The 22,420-nt window shown below is 51.7% G+C and overlaps 2 protein-coding genes across 4 annotated transcripts in view; one reads left to right on the top strand and one right to left on the bottom strand.

The window, feature by feature from the left end:
- LOC104028387 (microtubule-associated protein tau) overlaps positions 1 to 1,496 on the top strand; it is a 50,967-nt gene extending 49,471 nt beyond the window's left edge. The window contains exon 16 of one of the 2 annotated variants that reach the window (XM_075722799.1): positions 1,174 to 1,496. In XM_075722799.1, coding sequence (XP_075578914.1) covers positions 1,174 to 1,389 — 216 coding nt within the window. In that variant the 3' untranslated portion in view covers positions 1,390 to 1,496. Of the gene's footprint in view, positions 1 to 543; positions 700 to 1,173 lie in introns of those variants that run through there. The other variant, XM_075722801.1, reaches the window with a different exon arrangement.
- Positions 1,497 to 7,463: 5,967 nt separating this feature from the next.
- Positions 7,464 to 22,420, bottom strand: part of KANSL1 (KAT8 regulatory NSL complex subunit 1) — a 92,424-nt gene continuing 77,467 nt past the window's right edge. For both annotated transcript variants that reach the window (XM_075722610.1, XM_075722611.1), the window contains 9 exons: positions 21,349 to 21,514; positions 16,831 to 17,016; positions 16,257 to 16,418; positions 15,781 to 15,932; positions 13,299 to 13,417; positions 11,988 to 12,045; positions 11,255 to 11,367; positions 8,466 to 8,712; positions 7,464 to 7,981 (listed from right to left, as the gene is read on the bottom strand). In XM_075722610.1, coding sequence (XP_075578725.1) covers positions 7,733 to 7,981; positions 8,466 to 8,712; positions 11,255 to 11,367; positions 11,988 to 12,045; positions 13,299 to 13,417; positions 15,781 to 15,932; positions 16,257 to 16,418; positions 16,831 to 17,016; positions 21,349 to 21,514 — 1,452 coding nt within the window. In that variant the 3' untranslated portion in view covers positions 7,464 to 7,732. The remainder of the gene's footprint in view (positions 7,982 to 8,465; positions 8,713 to 11,254; positions 11,368 to 11,987; positions 12,046 to 13,298; positions 13,418 to 15,780; positions 15,933 to 16,256; positions 16,419 to 16,830; positions 17,017 to 21,348; positions 21,515 to 22,420) is intronic.

Genomic DNA, 22,420 nt, shown 5'->3' with positions numbered 1-22,420 from the left:
TCCCATTTGCACCAGGGACCATCCTCAGGCAGTGCTGCTCTGAGGTGGGACACTAGTCGCAGGGAGGGGACAGGACACACTTGAGCCCCATCAGCCCCCCACATAGAGCAGCTGTTGGACACCTCTGCTGCCCCTTCCCCAGCCTTTCCCGTGTCCCCAGTCCCCTCCTTGCTCTGCGACACAAAAGATCCAGATTTGGACACATAGTCCACAGCTCTCCAGGCTGAACGCTGTTTCATGTGACACTTGTATTGGGTCTCCTGTGGAGAGCTGGGGTGCTCTGTGCTCTGCCAAGGTACCTGTGCCAGCAGCATCTGCTCTCCTTTGCTGCACATGGAAAGCTTTCCTCCCCGTCTCCAGAGGCAGCCGCCGTTCTTCCTATGGGCCAGTGAATGACCTTGGTTTTCAGATCTTTTTCTCCACAGTTTTCTGTTTCTTTATTTTTTGTCTTTTTCCTTCTGGTTGACATTTATTGGATCTTGTTTTTTGTTGCTGATGCATTTTTTGCACCACACCGCTCTGGGCGGGTTTCTTCACCTGTAGAGAGAGAAAGGCAAGGAAGATAAGACCCGTCCCCAGGCTGCTCGGACCCCGAGCCCAGACCCTGCTGGGCTCCAGGCCCTGGTGCTGGAGCCGCCCACCCCCCCGGAGAGCCAGCTCCCAGCCTTGCACTTGGCTGGGGAGGGCACCAGTAAGTAGCAACCCTGATCCACTTCATCTCCCCTCCCTGGCCCTTGCACTTGCCAGGGGAGAAGGGTTTGGCTTGTGGGAGCAGCGTTTTGAGCCCAGCTCAAGGGGGAGCCTTATGCGCCGTATGGGGATCCCACCCCCTCTGTAAATCTCTGCCAGGGGAGTGGGAGCAGCCCAGGTTGTGCCGTCTGAGTCCTGTGCCTGGGACCCACCGCCACACCGGGCCTGGACTTGGGAAGGATTTGGCAGCATCCCGCAATGCTGCAGTCCTGCCATCCCCTCCAGTTGTTCCAGTTCCCACTGTGGGCTACTGGAAGGGACGTGCCTGAGGACTGGGGGCACTGGGGACATCAGGCCAATGAATTGAACTTTCCTCCCAGCTGCACAACGGCAGTGACCAAGTGGACAGTTTGCAGGTAAAAACGGTTTCTCTGGATGGTGTCCCACATCCTCCCTACTTACTGCCCTCTCCTCTCGTTGCAGATTGAGACTCATAAGCTGACTTTCCGTGAGAACGCCAAAGCCAAGACTGACCACGGCGCCGAAATTGTCTACAAGTCCCCCACCATCTCCGGAGATGCCTCCCCACGCCGCCTTAGCAATGTCTCCTCCACCGGCAGCATCAATATGGTGGACTCCCCCCAGCTCGCCACGTTAGCCGACGAAGTGTCTGCTTCGCTGGCCAAGCAGGGCTTGTGATCGGGGCATGGCGAGCGAAGATGAGAGAAGACAAGGGGAAAAAAAAAAAAAAAAAAGAAAGAAAAATAATAATCTGGCCTTCTTCCTCTGTTCCTTTTACAGCTGCTTCCCCATCCCCTAACTGGTTAATGATTTAACCTGCTTTTACTGTTCATTCAGCTCTAGCTCCAGGACTTCAAAATCAGTGACACGATGAGGTACAAAACCTCCTCTCCCCCTGCTCCTTGGAGCGCACAGCCCATGCCTGTCCCCCACTCCCTCCCCTTGTCCCCCCGTGAGGTCCCTCACTGTCCCGGCCCTGCCTGGGGCCGCCTGCCCTGGCAGGGATGCCCACTGCCCCCGGAAAGGGGGGAGGGGGATAGAGGGGGCAGCTGCAGCACGATGCTGACTCGAGCACCCCACCCCACAGCACAGGGCAGGGAGAGGTCCTCGCAGGAAGGGGATGTGACCTTCCCATGCTTGTTACCCTAATGATGCCTGGGCTGGAGGTCTGGCATGCAGGCAGGACAGGTAGTGGGTGCTGCAGCCAGGGACTGCAGGAAGGTGTCCTCCCTTTCTGCCGTAAATTTTCCTGCTGATTTGGAAGCAACCTTTTGTTTTTACCTCCGAAAGCCGAGATGTGTATGAAGATAACTGCCAGGTATCCCCTAAACCCGCTCTCAGCTCCAGCAGCTGGAGTCTTGGTGAGGCTGAGGTATCCCATTGTGGAAGGGGCCCTGGATGGCCGTTCCCCTCTCTGTGGCTGTGCTGGAACTGCTGAGTGGATGAGTAGAGGCTTTTCCCCATTCCTTTGGCAGCCCCTCGTGTCGTAGAGTAGATTTGTCTGTATATGCTTGGACCATGCCAGGGTGATTGTTTTCATAAACAAGCATGTGTTTAAAAGAAAAATGCTGTAAGTAGTTTTGAGCTGCCCCGCGCCGGCTCCACCACAGCCCAGTGAGGAGGGCCCAAGGGGGAGCTTTGCTGAGCTCCGGGTTGTGCCCAGACTTGGTGCTGATGGGGCAGCCCAGCACCGCAGGTCTGCTGGGCGTGTGGGTGGGCACAGAGCTGCTGCCCTGCTGCCTGGGGAGGGGTGGGGGCTGCATCGGGGCTTCCTGGCTCTGTGCACCTTCCAGGGCTCGGGGACACTGTATGAGCAGCACTTGCAGCTCTGGGGCTGGGATGGCCCCTGGATTTGGGTGCAGCTTGTAACATTTTTTTTGGGTTCTTCTTTTTTCCCTGCAAGGTCAGCTAAGAGATTCGCCGAAGTGGCAGTCCATGGCTCTGCTGCTCTTGTGCACGTGGCAGTGGTAGGAGACAACCGGGAGGCCACGAGGGGAAGGCATGAGGGTGGTTTTAGCTGCTGCGTGGTGGCAGCTCCCCCAGGTCCCAGCCTGTGCTCAGGGTCCCGAGGCGGTTCCCTGGCACTGACCGCCCCAGCACACTCTCCTGGTTTGAGTGTGCAGCATGTTACCCCTCATGGTGTCTCCTCTACACAGCACTAACCACCCCCCAGCACCACACGGGGAAAAGAGCTGAGCTAGTTCTTTTGCTGCTTTTGTACCTGGGGGGGGGGGGGGTGGTGTGTGGTGTGTGGCCTGGGGCTGTGCTGCAGCCATGGCTGTCCCCATGTGTCCCTTCTACAACCAAAGAGGCTGAGGTGCGATCGGTGCAGCTCAGTGTGCGCCCTCCCCATCGCCCTCCAAGCGGCACCAGCCGAGCCGGGGGGGGGGGGGGGGGGGGGGGGTAGAGCTGGCAGTGGCAGCAGGGGGTGCCCAGTGAGGCCGCAGCCCCTGCACCCCAAGGGCTGTGCTGCAGGGAAAGCCATGCTTTCCCAGCAAGGGACTGAAATCCTGGTCTGCCTGGAATGGCGGGGGTCCTCCTTGGGATGGAGGCTGGGTGCCACTGAGGCTGCTTTAGCAGCTGTTAATCAGGGCAGAGCAGCAGCTCCTCCTTGGACAGGCCCCGCTGCCCTTCCGCTCAGGGCCCTTAGCATGAGCTGATGAACCTGCCCCGCTGCCACAGCCGCCACACGCCCTCTGCAGCCTCCACGGTGTTGTTCTGCGCGGTGCTGGGCTGCACGGCAGCCCAAGCTGGAGGCCTGTGGCGGGTGTCTGTCCAGCATGGAGGAGGATGGCTCTGTTAGGGGTGGGGGTGTCCAACCCTTGTCGCTACAGCCCCCAGGAGTGGCTTTACTGCTGGGCAGAGGCTGGTCCAGCACCAACACAAACAGGTCAAGTGAAAGCCCACCACCAGCTTGTCACTCGCTCCGTTTCAGTTGACTCTGTGATTGTAAGACTCTGTACTCCAGTCTGTGACTATCTGTAGCGGTGTAGGCGCCACTGCAGTATTTTTGTCCTCTGTAAAACAATGAGCAAGTGGGAGAACCAGCAAAGGCCAGTCACCCCTTTTAACCTTTTTTTTTTTTTTTTTTTTTTCTCGGCTGCTGGCTGGAGCACACCTGAGCTTGCCTGTCCCAGCCCTGACCGCCATCCTCCTCACACCCCGTCCTCCCCAACGGGGGCTGCCGGGCATCCCAGGACAGCCAGTTCCATCCACTGCATCTCCTGCTGTCCCCTTCCACCAGCCAGAACCACATCCCCAGCCCCGACCCCACATTCAGACCCCGGCCTGAGGGTTACCATGAGCAGCTGGACAGACTGACCCATGGCTTTTCCTTTACTCCACACACATCTTGGTCTGAAAAGGGTTAAAAACCGGCACTGATTATAAAAAAAAAAGTTTCTGCACTCAAAAAAAACCCCTAAAACCAAACCGCTTGTTAAATGAACTTCCAGTGTCAGACTGCTGGTGGTGCTGGCAGCCCCGTGTTCCCTGCGGTGCGCTGGGGAGGGGAGGGAAGGTTTGATCTCAGTCTATCATTCTAGCTTAGCTTGTCTGTGAATGTCCATAGTGTATCGTGCGTTTTAACAACTGGTTTACACTGTTGCCGTAAAAGTGAATTTGGAAATAAAGTCATTACTACGATAAACACCGCCTCTTTTGCACAGGGGAGGGAGCCAGGGAGTGCGTGGGAGCAGCAGGGAGCTGTGCGCAGGCACACGAGGGTTCCCCAGCCACAGGCCGGGCTCAGGCTGGGTTTTGGCCGCAGCCAGGGGCACACACTGGTACTGCCGATCCCCTGGCAGCTGTGCCAGCACACCAGGGCCGTAGGACCTGCTACCAGGGAGCAGTAAAGATGGGCACGGAGTGTTTTTCTCTTTCTTTCAAGTACCAGCCACCACCACAGCCCGGGCTGTAGCTTCACCAGCTCCCCTTCCTTGCAGCACGCAGGGAGACCACGCTTCTTCCTGCAGCAAACTGGGGTGCAGGAAGGGGAGGCCCTGCCCAGTGGGCAGCGCTGGCAGGGCAGAGGCCCTGCAGCCGGGAAGCCCAAGTTTTATTTTTGGCTCATTGTGTGACCTTGGACAGGACGTTTTCTCAGCTGTGGGGCGAGACTAAATGCAGCTGTGTCCCCCGCAGCACCGGTGAGCACTGGGACTGTTCAGAGGCTGCTTTAAATCACAGCGACACCTTATTCCCCTTCCCCAGTTCCAGCCCACATCCAGTCTATTACAGTTGTAGCTCTCGCAGCCCAAGATCCCCCGGTTACCTGCACTTCAGCGGCCACAAAGCAGCACCACAACGAGTCCTTTGCTCCACGCCTTCCCCAGGACTCAGCCGCCTTGTGCAGGTCAGGAACTTCAGCGCAGCACAGCTGCTTGTGCAGCCGCAGCTGCCACCATTTGCTTTTCAGATTGAACCCCGTGATGCCCAGGTTGCTGCCTCCTACTTTGATCATCTGGCTAATAATCACCCAGCACCTTCCTGTTTCCCATCCACTTGGGTAACGAGGAGCAAAGTATAATTCTCTCATCTTCAAAATTCAGGAGCACACAAGAAGTAGCCTGCCACCACTTGCCTCTTGCAAACATTCAACTTGCACAGCAAAACCCACCGACGAGGGCAAACAATTTGCACAAACAGTACCTGGGTGTGAATCAGTAGCAACCAGTTAACCCTGAAAATGTAAAATAAACCCCTCGCCCAATCCGGGTGGTTTCAGTGACACAAGGCAGAGCTCAGTTCTTGTGAGCTCTCCCAGGGGAAGTGCCACCAAGTCCCGGTCCTGCTCCATCACATATCCCAGTGCAAAGCCCAAACCCAGAGATCCTGTGGAACAATTCCTCCTTTCACTAATTGACAGCAACTGCTGGGAAATAATGTTATAAAGGGGAAAAAAAGAGGCCATTCAAACGCACCAAGGGAGGGAAGCAGCTGATCCGCCCGAGACCAGGCTGAGCACATGGGAAGGGCCCCTTCCACTTCCCAACCCAGCGTTTCACAAACGCACATCGCATAGAATAATCTTGTTTTAATTTTTTTTTTTAATATTTTCTTCCTTTTTTTTTTTTTATAAGCACATTTGTGCTTTGCCAACAGAATCAAGACATTAACAAAGATCAGCTTCTCGGAAGAAAAGCATTTCTATATAACAAGGACATTACACAGCTCAAAGCAGGAAAAGAAAATATTTACAAAATACAAGGTGGGTTTTTTTTTTTTTGTGGTTTTTATAATGCTAAAAGGGTTATTCAGAATTTTCAACCTTATAAATAGAAAAGCACTTATGCAGAGGGATATGGTAGCATTGTTGTTGTTTTTCAAAGAAACGATGACAAATCCTTTAAACTAGAACAGAACCAAAACCACTAGATAATGTTGAAAATTGTGAAAACCCCAACCATTAAGCAGTTTAGCTACTATTTCTTTACGATTACAAAATGGAAAAAAAAAAATGTCCTTTGTTTTTTTTTTTCCTTTTTTTTGGTGATGTGATTATACATAAGACAGGCACAATGCTAGCAACAGGACAGGGACCAATAGCCACACCGTTGGGATCAGAAAGCGTTACAGATGGGAACGGTGTGCGGGATCCGGGAGTCACTGCGGGTGTGGAAGGGCTGGGGAGAGAGGGAAGGAGGGGAGGAACAACAGCAAACTCGGTTTCAAAATAAAATACCTGTCAGGAGGTGGCACGTCGGACCAATGACTGGGAAATGAAACAGAACTGACACCTGTTCTCGGACCATGTGTGGAAGTGGAGCGAAACAGTGGTGACAGATCCCGATCCCCCCCCAGCACCTCAGCACAGTGGGAGCCGGTCGCCCACCCGACACCTGCCCTCCATCCCGCTCTTTTATTTCTCCTTTTCTAAGACCAAACCCACCTACAGGGACCGCCTTGGCCAGGCAACCCGGACCTGCCACATCCTGCTCCTGTCACGGGATGCTCCCTCTGCCGCCCGCAGCTCTCAGTGGCTCCTCGGTGCGGTGGCCCAGGAGCTGCCCTCACCCCAACTTTCCAGCCCTGCGGCGGGGGGGACACACGCAAGGGCAGATCTCAAGCGTCAGTCGCAGAGCCGTGCTTCCCAGCTGAAAGCTGCTGCTGGCCTCAGCCAACAGCCATGTCCCCAAAGGGCATCCCTTAAGTGCATCATGACTTCCACTCCTGCTTTGAAGCATCTGACTGCACCAGGCTGGGGACTCTCCCCTCCCTGCCTTCGACCCAGGAGAAACACACAAGGTGTCAACAAGGCTGCTTCCGAAATCCTACTCCTCCCACGCAGAGCTGTGCGTGAAGCAGCTAAAAGGGTCCTTCCTTTTCCCCTAATGGACGGGGCAGCCACACCTTGGCACAGAAAATGGCTGTTCCCAAACCAGGAGAGAAGGAAGGAAGGAGGTGGCCAGCAGCCCGGGGGGAAGAGGGGAGATGGGGGAGGGGGGGCAGAGTCACCCCTCAGGATACCTGGAACTACAACCTAGGGGAGGAAAACACCGGAGGGTGGAAGTGCAGGGTGGGCACTCTGCACAGGACAGACAGACAGCTAGTGAAGGTTGCAATCCCAAGACATCACTTTTCACCACTAAATTCACTCCACTAAAACCTTTCGGGGGAGGGGGGGGGGGAAGCAGGTTAAGAGAAAAAGACACCCTTTTGCTTGAGAAAAACTATCCCCAAAGTCTGCTAGTCAGCTAAATCCTGTGCTCTAGTTTTATACACCTAAGAAGGGAGGGGAGGAAAGAGGGAGGGGGGTCTGGTGGGCTGCTCCCCTCCCAAGGCTTCACTCCACTGGGAGGAATCTGGGGGCTCTCATTCGTGTGACAAGGAAACATGGAGAAGAAAAAAAAAAAAAAAAAAGAAAAAAAAAAGAAAACAAAAAACAGTTTCTAAACTCCTTAAATTCACTAAAAACTGTGAAAATTCCCGGCAGGATGTTTGAATATCAAACGCAGATTTTGGAAGCTTTAATGCCAAGAGTTAGTTCTGTGTGTTGGTTTTGCTCATGTCTTCCCGTATGTCTCTATCTGTGTGCTGGCCGCTGAACTGCTGCAGAGGAAGAGGAGGAAGAGGGTGTTGCCAGGGGGGTTCGACTCTTGAGGCTGGCCAGGTTGGGCAAAGCAGAAGTGCCATCGGTTTCCCGGGAGGATTTACTGCCCGACGTGCGCCGGGTGCAGCGTGACGACCGGTCTTGGGGGTCAGATTGGTCCTCGCACTCTGTCCTGGGATCGTACGAGAGTGGGAAGGTGCGTCGCTCCCAGGGCTGCACAGCCTAAAAGGGAAGACACACCAGGCTATGGAAAATCCTCTGGAAAAGCTCTTCCGCTTCCCCTCCATGCATGACCCTGGCTGCCCACAGCAGCGGTCAGAGCAGGCAGCTCCCCGGTGCCATGCCAGCCACGGGCTTAGCCTAGCCTCATTAACAGTGCACGGAAAGCTTTAGCACGTGCGGCGAGGACGCAGCAGCCTCCAAACTGAACCAACCACTGGAAAAGCATCCTGCTGCTGATGCCAAACGGCACCACACTCTACACCCCATCCGGCCAAGCGTTTGCACAGAACTTCCCACACGCTGGTTTCCAAGCTGTTTCCCCACAGCGAGGGGAATAAAACAGCCAAGTTTGAGCATCAGATTTACCTTTATACCCATCTGCAGCAGTCACTACAGTGACACAGCAACAGGCAGCACCCAGACCCTCCCACCAGCCTCCAAAACAGAACTAGAGGAAATGGCCACAACCAGAGCCAGCACCCACCTGCTCATCAAGGCTGGCCTCAGGCGTGGAGCAACGGGTGTCCTCACTGGACAGAAGCCGCATGGAGTCACGGGAGAGGGGGGTGAGGGGGGCAGAGAGCAGTTCGGGGCTGATGGGGCTGCGTGGTGAGTGGGTGTGGGACAGCTCCAAATGGGAGTGGCAGTTGCCCACGTCAGGGGATGCTGGCTGGGGAGTCGACGGGTTCCCCAGCTGAGGAGTCGTCCGTCCGTCTGTCGATCTGTAAGACCTGAGACAGGAACACATTTGAGAGCCTGGTTTCAGTCCCAGCTGCACTCCCACTGATACAGGGGCCCAGGCCACTCGCTGCCACCCGACGCCACCACCCTATGATGCCTTCCACCACCCCCTCCTCGGGAGCAGCCGTACGATGGGGAATGCTGTGGGGATTTGGTGCACGCACAAGCAGGCAATGCCACAGCCCAGAGGCTAAACTCATCCAAGCTCATCTTTGTCCCATCTCCACTGTCTCGATGCAGCTTTGCAACACTGACACTGCTCTCCTAAGGTTACATGTCCCACATGTCTCCTATGCTGTGAGTGCTGCATAAATACCACAATGAGAAGCCACCCCATGAAACCAGACACTTCAAAATCAGTTTCTCCAAGTGTTTCCACCATCCACATGCCATGTGACACCAGGCAGCTCAAGAACCAAGCGTAATGAACCAGTAATGCTGAAAATGCAGCAAGTTCAACAGTTGGGCGTAGGAGGAGCACTGTAAAACCCCTAGACTTCAGAAGGTTTAAACCAAGAATTAAGAAAGTTTGAGCACCTACACAGATTCCCAGATAAAACACCCACAGGCTGCAAACAGAGAAACCTAACTGGAGTCCCCACATCTGCGTGCAACTCTTCAAGATGAACTACAACAGCAAGCGTCAATCAAGGACTGCCAAGGATCTGATTCCAAAATCTACCTTGGCCAAAGCATTCATCAGAACATACAAACCCAGCCCCAATTAGACTAATAAAACAGCCACACTTGCAGCAAGCTAGATGGAGTCAACATGCTGAGTCAAGATACAATTTAAAAAGCTGCTACAGGAAAAAAACAAACCAATCTGTTACATACATGAGGCAGGTAGACCACAAGACACTCAGCAGATCTGCTGGAGCAGGTCACAAAGAGAATGACATTTAAGGAAAACTAAGTGAGTTTACCCCAGTGTTTACTGGCTATTATTGGCCCAGGTACTCCGCAGGCAAGGAGCAAAGTACTGGCTGAATCCCAGCCACAAGAAGTTACCAGGCCATGAGGGGCTCCAACCATTTCTAAAGACAGACTAAAGCAGCCACAGAGAACAACCCCTGCATCAGCCCAGGCTGGGAACTGAGGGACCAAGCAAAGATCCTGCTGAGGAGGAGCTCAGGACATGGCGACTGCCAGGCTGAACTCGGCCAAGCCACTCTCAGCACAAACGCAGCAAACCACGTCCTGGGTTGTGCTGAGGAACGTGGCCAGTGGAGCAGGGACACTTACATCCCCATCTCTCCCTGCTGGGGAGCTGCACCGGAATACTGGCACCAGCTCTGGGGGAATCTCCATCCTTAGAAGTGTTCACGCCATGGCCAGACAAGGCCATGGCCAACCTGGTCTTCTGCTGGCAGCAGTCCTGCAGGAGGCTGGACCAAAGACCTCTGGAAGTCCTTTCCCACCAGCATTTCTAAACCTATGAGGTGAAGTTTGAATTCACCTCAATGACCAAGCCAGGACCTCAACACAGCACCTTTCACCAGCATCCTTACGAGAGGGTCTTTTAGAGAAACAAAGTTATGGTGAAGTGCTATCAGATGTGAGAAACTGGCTGAAGAAGTTTGCAACGAAACACCAAAATGTCCCACACACCACCGGCACTGGGAAACGCAGCTGCAGATGAACGAGGCAGCAGCAGCACAAATGGAATCTGACAAATGCTACCTTTGCATTTGCAGAAGTTCTTGCAGAAACAACCTTGCACGATCGCGCACTCCTGACAGGGCTAAACTGAAACCACAACCAGACTAAGACGACTGGGTGTATGTTTGTGTGCAGTTGTAGGTCAGCACACATTTCTGCCCAAGAGCAGAGTGGTTCAAAACCAAAGCATCGGCAATCAAATGGAGAAGAGCAAATCTCTTCTTATGCAGGTTTATGAGATCAACAGCTGGCAACTGTGTGCAGTTTTAGACACCCACTCACAAAAAGACACTGCAGAAAGGGCATCAAGTGTCAAGTGATCAGAGGAAGGTAAGGACACAGATGTAAATGGAGCAGAGGAACGACATTGCTGAAGCAATCGAGCAAAGATGCAATAGACAGCATAACACTGAGAACAACCACTGTTCCTTGTTCCTGCATGAAGGATGCCCAGCTCAGCCCTTTCATTTTTCTCCGGATTCCCAAGCTGGTGCACCAGCCTCCACACTTCTAGAGTGGTGAAAAGTGCTTGGGAAAGCAGAATCCAAGCAGACAGTGCAAGAGTTGGTTGTCCACAACTTAACGGGTGTGTACCTTTACCCCTACCTAAGCAAGACTACGCCCCACTCCTAGAAGGGCTCCTCAAGCTGCTCTTGTGGATGGTGATCAAACTTTCCAATACCAGCACAAGCTTTTAACCATTTTCATGGACCAGCCAATCTAATAAAGCCTCCGCAGCCTGCTCCCAAGAGCATCCCACTCTGTCAGGAACACCACCTTGAGCAGGCCAAGAGAAACCCACCGCACCCTCTTTGCATCCAAACGCTGCTGGTGCACCTAGGCAGCGCTGAGGAACTGTGGCAGGCATACCTGCTGCCCCGCCGCTGCGGGGGCATGCTCGTGCTCCAAAGCCACCGTGCCCGCTCCATCTCTTCACACTTGCCATGCCGAGCAGCGAAGGCTGAATCAGACAAGTCCTCGATCTGGAAAGGAAATGGTACAGGGCTTGGTCAGAGCTTTCTTATATTAAACACGCATCTACGTGCAGTTTTTCCAGCATTAGCTACAGCATGAATTTAAATAAATGTTTATGTCTGGAGGGAGGCAGATGCCATCAGTGAGTACAAGAGCACCTTGTTAAACTGAGTCTGCACTGCTTAGGAAGAGATTAAGAACTAAAAACCAAAGGAAAGCCGCTGATCCCAGAATGAAAGCACTCACACGGAGGTTTAAGGAAATACCATCATTATCAGTTTAGCTAAAATAATAACTACAGCAGTGTGACTGGTCATGATTTCTTGATTAGCCTATTCCATAAAAAGATTGCTGCCCAGAGAGGTCTCCTGACAGTAATCAGACCTCAGATTCAGCTGTACCCAGCCAGTTAATCCAACTTCTGCCTTATCATGCCTTTCCTGAAAAGGAACCAACACCAGGCTGGTTTCTGCAAGGCCAGTTGTGCCATTTTGTTGCAAAAAAGGAAGAGTCCCCACACCTCCCTGCTGAGGTCCCTGTGTCCACTTCCTTCCGGCATCCCCTGTGCACGCTGTTCAGCTGCTACCAACCCCATCCCACATTAACTCGGAAATAAAACTCTTCTTACCTCTTCATTGTCTTCATCAGGGTTTGCTTTCAGAGCGCTGATATCCACTTCACGCCAGCTGCAACACACAACATTAGAGGGCAGTCAATCACAGGCACAGCCAAGCACAGCAGCACATGCCCCGCTTGCACTAACACTGTCTTTTGGGAAAGAAAAAATACAAGCCTGCCACAATGAGCAACATACTTAGGCTCAGTTTTAAGCCAAGTGGTCACATTTGTCTACCAAAATCACTCCTGTGCTATCAGACAACGGTTTCTCTCCTTGCCCTGTTAGCCTGCTCCATTTTGAGCACATCTTTTTGCAGTGGGTTCACATCCACTGAGTGCAACGCAGGGGAACAGGCAGGAAACGTCCTTCCACGTTGGGAGGGTTGGGAATGGAGAGTGAGGCTAGCAGCGTCCTCCCACTGCAGCCCTTCCCTTCTGCCTCCCTGCCCAGCTCCTGGCGCTGGTCTGGCAGCGTGTCTGAAGCCTGCCAAGGGCACAGGAAGCAGAGCAGATGCTGCAGCATTTCCTCCTCTTCCTCTGGCTCAGCAACAGGCTCCCTCCCTGCCTGGCTCTGAACAGGGCCTGGGAAGAGCATGTAGGACAAGGAGGAAGAAAGAGGTAAATTGGGAAAGAGACCTGGAGAACTGGGAGGGAAAAGGAGGAGTAGGAACTGCACAGTTTGGATGAAGCAGCTGCACCAGTGTTGCAGCAAGTCAGCACACTCCCACTGAGCACTCGGGTGTGAAAACCAGCAGCTGATCTGACCCGCAGTGTTAATCCAAGAACAAGGGCCAACAGCTCACCTCCTTGCACTCAGCTTGGGCAGAGAAAACTTCTGATTCCTACCACTGCCCAGGCATGGGAGTGCTTCTCCTAGCTGGTGCAACTCAAGGCAGCGGCCCTCCTGCACTGCAGCGTTAATGCAGCCCAGGGACCCACCACCCAGCCCAGCACATGCAGAGCTGGGAAACCACCAGGACCTTTGGCTCAACATACTCAGCAGCTTTGCAGCAGGAGAGAGGACAGCCAGGATGACTTTAGATTGCACAAAGAGACCTGGGCAGGGCAGCTGGCTTTCATGCACGAGGGACACTCAGACAACATATTCCCTAACTCAGCAAGTCTGGATCAATGATATATATGATCAGAAGTTTTCCAAACTTTCTCCTACTTTCAAGGAAGAAGAAAGCCCTTTTCCTCACCAGCACTAGCAGCCACTGGGAGCAAAGCCCTAGGCCAGGGCTGAATGTCTGACAGGACAGTTGCACAGTAAAAGCCTGGGACGTGACAACCCTGCTGGAGCGGGGGATCAGGCACGTACCTGGGTGTGAGGATCTCTTTGTACTGAAGTTTCTCCACACGAGTTGTTGCAGCAACGGACATCGGGATGACAATGTTGTTAATATCGAATGAACTTTCGCCTCTCCTCCTCCTTGGCTGCTGTAACATGAAGACAAGAACCATGTGAGAAAGGATTGTAGATTTTGTCATGTTAAGTTATTGATGGAAAAAGGACGTGGCCTCATACGAAATAGTAACGTATGACCTGCGGAAACTCCAGAACCAACAGCAATTTGCATCACAATGGAGTTCACCTACTGCTGGCTGGAAGTCCTCTTCCCAACCAAAAATCCTTAGTCTGTAGGGTACAAACAAGGGCAAGGGCTGCAGTGGTCCTGCAGGCACTGAAGCAAGGTGAGCAAGGGCTGCTGAGCTCCAGCCACCAACTCCACACTGGCACCAGCCGCTGCACAGCCAGGCAGAGCAGGGGATCGATCCGGCTGATAAAGTGACCCAGCAAGAAGAAAAGTCTCCCATATAATCCAATTCCCTACTGCCAACAAAGGAAGTAGTGAGACCATCAGGAAAGAGGGAAGAACCATCCTGTTTGGAAACAGCCCCCTGCTCATGTCCCTGCAGCGGCATGGACCCACCACAGGTGACACTGTGACAGAGGAGGAACGCGAAGCAGACAGGCAGGAGTTCATCTCAGGTTATGACAGCTGTACTAAGAGCCTAACAGCTTCCATCTGTATCGCGCTTTTGACTGGAATAGATTTTCTAAGATAGAAATAAGCTCCGCACTTAACTCTTTAAACGTGGTTGAACGCTGGGTGCTCTCCTACCATCTGTCTATCCAAAAACCTCCCCCAAACCTGTGACAGCAGCACTACCAGTACAGTGACAAGAATCCTTGTGGATCAGCTTGATATGCAAATGGCCCATCTTCCTAACACAGTCACCTGCAATTTACCATGTTCTCCGTCTCCTTTGATCCCTGTGGCTAGAGTAAAAACATGTGGGAACTCAACTGCCAGGGACCTGCCACAGCCAAACCCCAGGACCTGCGTGAAGCTGGATGAGGATGGAGTGGGTGGGCAACTATTGCCATGGCGGCAAGGAAATCCTGATGTGTCACTGTCAACAGTGAGGCTTGACCCACCGGTTGGGGAGCACATACAAACCTGCGCCAGACTGGGATGCTTGAACCCAGGACCCGGACCCTTGAGCCCAGAGACCTGACCCCAGCGCCCGCAATACTCTTGCAGTACTCGGCCGCTGAAGGGAATACACTTCATCTTGCTTTTCTGAATGAGCTTGTGAAAGAGCAGCAGAAAAAGCAGCAAGAGAAGACCAAGATATGTGCGTGAAGCACAAGGAAATGTCATCCTGACATGCTAGAGTGGAGAAGAGCTGTCCTCTTCTCTGAAGCACCTAGCACATTCAATCCAAACTACCACTGCCTGTTGGGTTCTTCAGACAGCCTGTGCCACCACAGGGTGCTTCACTGATGTCACAGCTGGTGACACAACAGCAAACTCCGCAGTGAAAGAATCTAGCCGGGACCTGGCAGCCCCAGAACAACAAGCTTGGAGCAAGGACAAGGCCACACAAGGTTGATGCCTCTTAACCACCCTAGTTTAACTACCAGGGTTTGAGCAGACCTGCTCCGTTATCCCTGGGTCACATCCCAGCTTAGGCTGTGCCACAAAATACCAACTGGAATGGCCAGACAGAGGCCACTGGGACACTTAAGAGTTCAGCAGAATTCGGTCCTTTAATCAAGGGCTTCTGTTAACATGGGTCAGGTGCTCGGAGGATGGATGATGACTGTGTCATTGACCTGTCCCAAAGCACAGTGGGAGGGAGCTATGGTCCTGCTCACTGACAGCTTTTAGACACAGCTACATACATGTCCCGAATCCTATCATCCTTTAGCACTTTGGGAGGCTGAGCGTGTCTCAGAAGACAGTAGGAGTTAAGCAACTGCTGAAGCTCGTGTATAGGCGAAAGTTAAGATCTCAACCACCGCTGTTGTGCCACTGCCCTGTGATTCAGCCACAACCCTATTTACAGCCCAGTGCCACCAAGGCCATGAAGGGAAAGCTGTCTCAGTGGAAGCACCATTGTACCAGCAGCAGCGCACTGCTGGTGCTCAGCTCTTCTACTCCTCTTCCTGGCATCCCCAGGCAACTTCAGAAACCGAAACCCAGATGTGGAGCAAAGCCAGGGGACTACTGAGAACAGGAACATTTACCAGCAGTTACTGAGCTGACAGGGAACATGTAATTGAAGCTGACTGGCACTCTGCACAGCCAGCGTCAATCCAGTAACCCCAGCAGACCCAAAGTTAAGAGTAAAAAAGAGGGCCAGCAACCCTACCATCAGCTGAAACAACAGGTCCAGCATGTAAGAGAAATCCTAAGCACTCTGAAGCCTAAGATGCCTGAACTGCTCAAAAGCTGAGACCCCATGATGGAGCTGAGCTCAGAAACCTCTCCAGAAAGGCACTAGGTACTTACGGCTGTGCTGGAGGTGCCCTGTGAACTCATGCTGGTAGGAGCGGAGCCTTCTGAGGAGGCGGACAGCTGCCGCGCTATAGGGCTGTGAGGTGTGGGGGTCGCAGCTGCTGACAAGTAGCTTGGGCCACCGACATCTGTGTGATGCTTCAACACTACACATGGAGGGTGGGAGAAAATGAAGACAGACATTAGCAAAAAAACCAAAGGGGGGTGGTGGTGGATAGAAAAGGACCATGTGCACCAGCAATGGCCAGTGCTGAGGAGCACTTTGCATGAAAGAGAAGCACCTTCTGATGGTGGCTGCCAGCCTGAGAGGCCCTGGGGGAAGAAGCAGTTAGAGCACACAAGGCATTGCTGCGGTGGCGACAAGGTCCAGAAGCAGTGCGTTCCCCCTTCTACGATGCCAAAGGGGGAGAGAGGCTGGATATGCAGCAAAGCCCAAGCTCCCCCCGAGAGACCTGGCTGTGGGAGCCTACCTTCACTCCTCTCAGATGAGCAGTCTCGCAATCGCTTTTTGTCATAGGCAGGAGGCTGGACAAGCGAGCGCTCTGGCGCTCTCTCGGCCTTGGACACGGCCGTAAAATCGTCTAAAGGCGGCCTGTGTGCCTTGTCTGGTTGGATTTTTTGATGTGAGCGCTCTGAGGAGGGGAACAGAGAAAGAGCTATGAAACACCTGTTTTCACCTCTCTTTCTGTTGGCACAGGAGACTCGGGCAGAGTTTACCAGCTCCATAAATCCAGACAGGTCAAGCTCAACACCATCAGGGCGCTGGAGAGATGTGCTCAGAGCAGAAGGAGCTGTAGTACTGCCCGTGCCAGTGTGAGCACAGCCTCAGACTGACCAAGAAGAGGTCCCTACAAACTGAGACCAGCCTGAACTGCACAACGTGCACAGACTTCACCTTCAGCCCTGGCCTGCAATACCATGGCCTTATCCCCAAGAGCTGAATTTGAAGGTTATCCTCCTCCTCTCTCCTCCCAGATTGCACGGCTGTCGGGTACAAGGCTGGGCAATGTTTCTGTACGTGGCGGAGGCAGGGAAGACACTTACTGGCTGCAGTGAAGAACGAATTCACCAGCTTGTGGCGGTCCTTGCGAGCAGGGTCAGATAGGCTGCTGGTAGGCATGGGGGCTCTGTGCTTGAGTGAGAGCTTTTTGGGAGGTTTAATTTTCTCATAGGGTTTGTTCTGCCACTGAGATTTCAACATGCTCTGGAAGTGCAGACTCGTCGGCACATCTGCAGGGGGATACAAAACATGGCATTCAAATTAACTAAATTATGCACCAGAAAGATGCGGTACCATAATCCTCTCCCAGTCCCCCGATAAGAACAGTCCTTGACAAACATACAGGCATTGACTGCCTATAAAACCCAGGCCTGCGTATGCCTTCCTTGTGTTCGGGAGGGACCTGCAATGTTAGGACCCAACATTTCTAATCTGAAGCTCGTTAAGAGAAGCACATTCTTACACGATTCACAGTATAAGCTGGCAGGAGAACGAAGCCTTTGTCAGAAAAACCATGCGTCTTTACCACTGAAGGTATCTCGTGTACTGCCACACTCAATTCTGCTACCTCAGATCTGACTTCCAAGAATCAGATATCTCAGCACATCAAATCTACAGAGGGATGGGCTGGAAGAGAGAAATTCAGCTTAAATCCTCAATTTCAGGTCAAGCCAAAAGCCAGCCAAGTACTGCGTGACGTTAATCTGCCTGACGCGGCACCTCAGTCACCTAACGGAAGCTGTGTAAGCGAGCACACTTCAGAGGCTCAAAGAGCAGAAGCACTGCTGCTCAGCCGGGAGATCCCCAGGCAGGGGACGGATCACGCAGCCACCTGCGAGCAGGCAAACTCACGGGTAATTATCTGGAAAACTGATGCATTTTGAGCCTGAAGTTTCTGTGCATACCAGAGAACATGGCAATCCAGAGTACCTGTCCCTATTTAATCCTGCCGTTTCACAACAAGCACAAGCATGCTGTACTGCTGTGAAATTTGGCAGACCCTACTTTTGCTCACATTCCTCAAGCTTCGTTTCTCCCTAATCCCATACAGATGTGCACTCCTGACCTTAGCCAAAAGACAGAACACTAATGAGATTATTCAGTGTATTTTTTGTGCAGATAAGCAAAGGTAGACTATAAAAACCATTAACTAGCACCAGCCTCAGGAGTCCCACAAATAAGCCTTCCTTTCATACTCGTAGCTTCAAACTTCAGATTTGATCACCAAATACTGCTGCCTAAGTCTCCTCCAAGACCCAGCTCTCCTTTATATGCCTGAGGGCCGAAATCCTAGTTCAAAAAAGCATGAAAACCTTTAGGGTTAACAGGAGAACTACCGAGACATGAATTGGTCTTCTCCAGCTACACCCATAAGGTCACTACGCACCAGCATTTGTGGTTTGACATGCCACCCATCTGCTCTCCCTCAGTACAGACTGGCGGACCATCACCAGCAGGACACAGCCTGATGCAAGCTCACACTGCAACAGCCAGGAGTTAAAAGCACTAAGATGAGCACCAGTAGTACAAACATCCCTCCCCCATATCTCTCAAGCTCACGTGACGTTTTCACAAGGACTCTGAAGCAACCCTGAGCAGAGATGAACCCTCCCAGGCCCTGCACAAGGAATAAAGCTCCTCGCTCTGCGCCTGCAGGGGGGATGTGGAGGCAATTAGGAGCTGCCATGGGATTTAGAAACTGCATCTAGATAATCTCAGGGGGCAAGTGGCAGAGATTCAAGCCCTGTCGGTAGTCTCAGCAGCTGATATCTGAACTCCTCCCCAGTATTTCCGCACCAATTGCAGGGACTGGAAAGCCCCAGCAGATCCAGGCAGGCAAATGGGAGAGAGAGAACACTGGCAGAACATGGGCTGGAGTCGGCTGTTATTAATAGGGGAAACTTGACTCTCAGGAAAAAGCCAGGACAGCTGCATTTCAAGTACCTTGATCGTTAAGCTCTGGTTTAGCCCCATCCATTTGCTAAGGGAGGGCTGTCACAGCGTGATGGCAGCTCTTCGGCCACCACTACTGGTTTGTGGAGACATGTCCCAAAGAACCTCTGTTCTGGGGCCAAGCCAGTCCTTTAAGGACACTGCCAGCAAGGCTGCAATATCACTGTGATGAGGTGGTCTGACTTTGGGAAAATGGCCTCTTCTCTGTTAATTTTTTGCTTTCTCCTGAAAATGCATTCCATCCCAGCAGCCCACACATCTGTGGAAGGAGGGGACAGGTCAGAGGGAGGGGAAAAACGCAAGACAAAACGTTGTCAGCAGAAAATGAGTTATTTGCTGCTTTGCTACTGCCCTGCTGTCAGCACTGGTTGCACCGGAGTCCGTGCAGCAAGTGACACCGTCACTCCTCCTCCTCCTCTTCAGCCAAGCGGTGCAGGCCTCCCGGGGACCGGCAGATGGCAACCACACTGAGCCCGAGAGCCCCGGCTCTCATCCTCCCCACCAAGGTTATTACATCATCTGAAAATCCCCAGCGAGAAATCAGATGAACCAGAAAAAAAAAAACACAACCCTGAAAGGAAGGGGACAAAGCGCTTATGGAGCGCAAGTGCAATGGGTTAAAAGCCGTGATGCCTCTGCCCTGCTTGCCAGAAGAATAAATGATCTTTTTCCTCCTGCAGCGCCTGGCAATTTTGCCCTTGGCAAACTGCACCGGAGATTCCCAGCTACCGGAGGAGCCCCGGAGAGACAGGCTCAAAGTGAAAGTCAGCACATGCTCACAGCTCTAAGGCTGGGCTCCATCTAACAACCTCACAAGCTCCTCCAGAAAGTCTTAACTGAGCCTCTGCCCACTGACCCAGCCAGCTGGCTTTCAAGCTGAGTCCCCAAAATAATCATGAGGGAGCACCAACAGCAACCTGGATTAATACTCACAGGGAAGGAGACACCTTGATGTACACTAACCGTGTCAGGCAGAGCAATTTCCCTACCGGAATACGCTACCTGGCTTTATGTTTGGATAGAAAAGTATCCCCATCCCCCAAAAAGCAACCCTAGCAAAACTACATTAAGCATTAGTGAATAATCAGAGTTAATCTGAGAGGGGGAGGGAATGGGTATTTCTGTATAGGTGTTTTAAGCTTTACACTGTATAGTTTTAAAACCAAAGTTTTTAACCTCATGCAGCCAGAACAGATCTTTTACCATGTGAGCTGGCTGAAGCTGACCCTAAGAAAATGAAAGTGAATACTGGACGAGATCATTTGCTGGTGGCCATGCTGCAATAGTACACAACAGGTTTTCTCACTGCTTGCTAGGATATTAGATTTAACACTACAGACAGAGGATTACAAGTGCTGTGAAATCAGGAAATACATTTCTGCTTCAGGAGTTCAGTTCCTTTAGCATTCCCCAACAGAGACGTTTCTTTGGGGGGGGGGGGTGAGGGTGGGGGGTGGGGGTGGTGGTGGTGGTGGTGGTGGTGGTGGTGTTAGTTTTTAAAAATAGCACCAATTTACTATTTTAGTCTGTTTTAAATATAGTGCTGTGAAAGATGCCAGATTAATTGCTCCCAGACACTCCATGCATTTCCTACTGTTGCACAAAGTCTGTGCAAAGCTGGAATTTAAACCCAAACACACACATCAGCCCAGTGTCTTAACCTGGACCAACCACTTTACATCCTCACGAGAAGCAGGGACACACACCTTCCTCCTAGCGTTACCTCAAGCAGCCAGGCACTCCTGCCAAGGAAAGGAACTGCTATGATCTATTTACTGCCTGGCTCTCCTGATAAAAGTATCAGTTCCTATCACCTGATAAAAGTATCAGTTCCTATCATTTGTGGTTCTGTATTTTGTGATCAGAGGAAAAAGTTGACAGATGGACACCGATTTCATGCAAGCCAATAGTTTTTGGTCAAAGAACAGGCTTGTATTTAATTTGGCAGCTTACGAAGCAAAAGACTCTGGAAACTACTTATTTTCCCTTGGGAAAAGTCCCTACACATGAACTCTGTGAATACCCCACAGTGAGGGTTGGTTAGTTATTCCGCTTAACGATGATTAACCCTGATACTGTAACACAGGGAAACGAGTGTCTTAATGGGAACATCCCTTCTTACTGTACCCTCTGAACCAGGGAAGATCATTTACAATTCCTTACAAGGTCAAAAAAATTTGCTGTGGTTTAAACCAATCCACAAATAATTTTATAGAGATGAACAAACTCTGCAGAAGCAAATACTTCTCAAGTGGTTTATAGCAACAAAGACACCAGCCTAAGACCCAGGTCCCTGTACAGACTCCCAGGCACTGCTCAGTTTCCCCACCCCGAGCTGGGCTCTGGGTCAGGTTCCCATAACAAACATATTCATAGCAGAGCAGACTTCAGGTGTAACGCTTTCCCAAACCCTTCTGCTCCAGTAAATGCTCTGCTCCTAAAAATGCTTGCAGATGAGTAAGCTTGGTCATACTCAAGCAAATCTGCACTTCCTCTGGGAGCCCAGGATGGAGGAGCAGGCTCCAAAGCATGTCCAAGCATCCCTTGTAACCCATCTCTGGATCCAGTTTGACAATACCCCTGGGCACCTCCACAGGTGCTGTGCTTACCATCTGGGAACGACAGGACAGGATGAATACACGAGTCCAGTTGGGAGAGGCGCTCCAGCAAAGGGGCATCATACTGGATTTCCAGAGTCGTCGAGCTTCGAGTGCCACACAGAGCACATGAAGGATTCACATCACAGCTACATCGCACCAGGCTATTACGATGGACCTGGAAAGGGGAGAGAGAATAGCGTCAACATATCGGAGGTCAATGTCTAAGGGCTCTTTTCACACACTCCCCTTTGACAGCTCATGAAAAAACATCCTAAAGGCTGGTATTTTTAATACCTTGTATAAGACCTCTTCATTTAGTCTTGACTCATAAAAGGACACTTTCACTTTGCATAAACACAACTGAAAACTACTACTCATGAGCACAGGCAGTTTAACATCTATTAAATTTGGCTAAAAGTATTTAATTTTATCTAGGCTGAAACCTCATTTATAAAAACCATGAGACAGCACAAGCCTTTCTGAGATCAGATGGGTCAGAGAGCCATCACTATATGCCAAGAGCTGACACTTACAGGGACATCTTTACAGAGTGAAAAAGGGTGGTTTTCAACCTTGTTTCCTAAACCAGGACAGACTTTCAATTCACAGATTTATAGACTTTATATAGACTTCATTTGTATGAAACCACTGCAGGCAGATGCACAATTGGATGTAAATCCCATACAGAGACAGCAACCTACGATTCCCCGTCAAAATGGAAGGACGTATCAAACCGGATCCTGCAGAAGTCTGTTCTGAGCCTAGTATTATTCAAATAATTTCCATTAACGACTTGAATGATGGAAGAGATAATACCCTTCAGCCTTAGCAAATAACACTAGACCTGGAAAGGGCTGCAAGCTCCTTGAAGGAAAGAGGTAGAATCCCACTCATGGTTACAAATTAAGAGAAACGATCTAAAATAAATCAAATATAATTCACTGAGGGCAAATGCAACAAGTGGATGCTTCAGTGACCAGTGAAGAGGAGAAAGAGGTAACTGAGCAGCAGTTCTGCCCAGAGGATCTGGTGGGTGTTATGGATCAGAAAATGAGCATGAATCAGCAGTGTCGTACCATTA

The sequence above is a fragment of the Pelecanus crispus genome, chromosome 18, assembly GCF_030463565.1.
Source record: "Pelecanus crispus isolate bPelCri1 chromosome 18, bPelCri1.pri, whole genome shotgun sequence".
NCBI lineage: Eukaryota > Metazoa > Chordata > Aves > Pelecaniformes > Pelecanidae > Pelecanus > Pelecanus crispus.
This window is presented reverse-complemented; position numbering and strand designations above follow the sequence as displayed.